Here is an 810-nt window from a genome sequence, read left to right on the forward strand (position 1 = left end):
TTTATATGTTTATATGTTTATATATAATATCATTGCCATATTTTTGGGCTATGAGTCCGTCTGCGCGCTGGTGTTAGTGATATCCGCGCCACTTTACTTCATACCATCATCAGCCAATAGGCACACACGAATTGTTTCTTGCTTTAAACTACTACCAATTGCGACACCCTTACAGCCATTCTCACAACACTCGCCCCAATCAATATGCCCCCTCCCCCTCACTCCCTTGCCTTCGCAGCCAGTTGCGCAACCCCACCAGCAAGCGTGACAGCTCCAACGCCGAAAGCAGCGGACGGGAGAGCACAGCGGAACAGACCAACGACGGCATCAACTCAGTCGACAATGCAGCGCTGTTCTCGTCACTGCTGGACGATGTGAAGTCACTCAGCAAAGCCATGTACGTGCCACCTGCCGATGCCTCGCTGGACTTTGTTTGTTGGTTTGTTTGTTTATTGGGGGGATGGGGTGTGTGTGAATTGCTCTGGTGTACTGTAGTGTGTTGTGTGTTGTGTGTGGTGTGTAGAGAGGTGCTTCAATCGGGGCGTGTGAATTGCTCTGGTGTACTGTAGTGTGTTGTGCGTTGTGTGGTATGTAGAGAGGTGCTTTAATCGGTGCGTGTCGAGGCCTGTGGTACATGTGACGTGTGTGGTGTGGGACGTGGGTGTGACATGGTTGTTCTCGTGGTGTCATGTCATTGGATGAGATGACACCTGTTTGTCAGCGGTCCCCGCAGTAGAGTTTCGCACAGCACCAGAACAAACGAGTATGTATGCGCCTAGTGTGAGATACACCTCAACACCCTCTAACCTA

General features: G+C 50.5%; 1 protein-coding gene across 1 annotated transcript; it reads left to right on the plus strand.

Annotated features, from left to right (window-relative positions):
- Nucleotides 1-238: 238 nt before the first annotated feature.
- On the plus strand, nt 239-431 carry SARC_13295 (hypothetical protein; the record flags this gene model as incomplete). The annotated part of the gene is made up of 1 exon (XM_014292576.1): nt 239-431. A coding segment is annotated over one exon (193 nt), but the record flags the coding sequence as incomplete, so codon positions are not given.
- Nucleotides 432-810: the final 379 nt, after the last annotated feature.

Source organism: Sphaeroforma arctica, assembly GCF_001186125.1.
Source record: "Sphaeroforma arctica JP610 unplaced genomic scaffold supercont1.3113, whole genome shotgun sequence".
Classification (NCBI taxonomy): domain Eukaryota; class Ichthyosporea; order Ichthyophonida; genus Sphaeroforma; species Sphaeroforma arctica.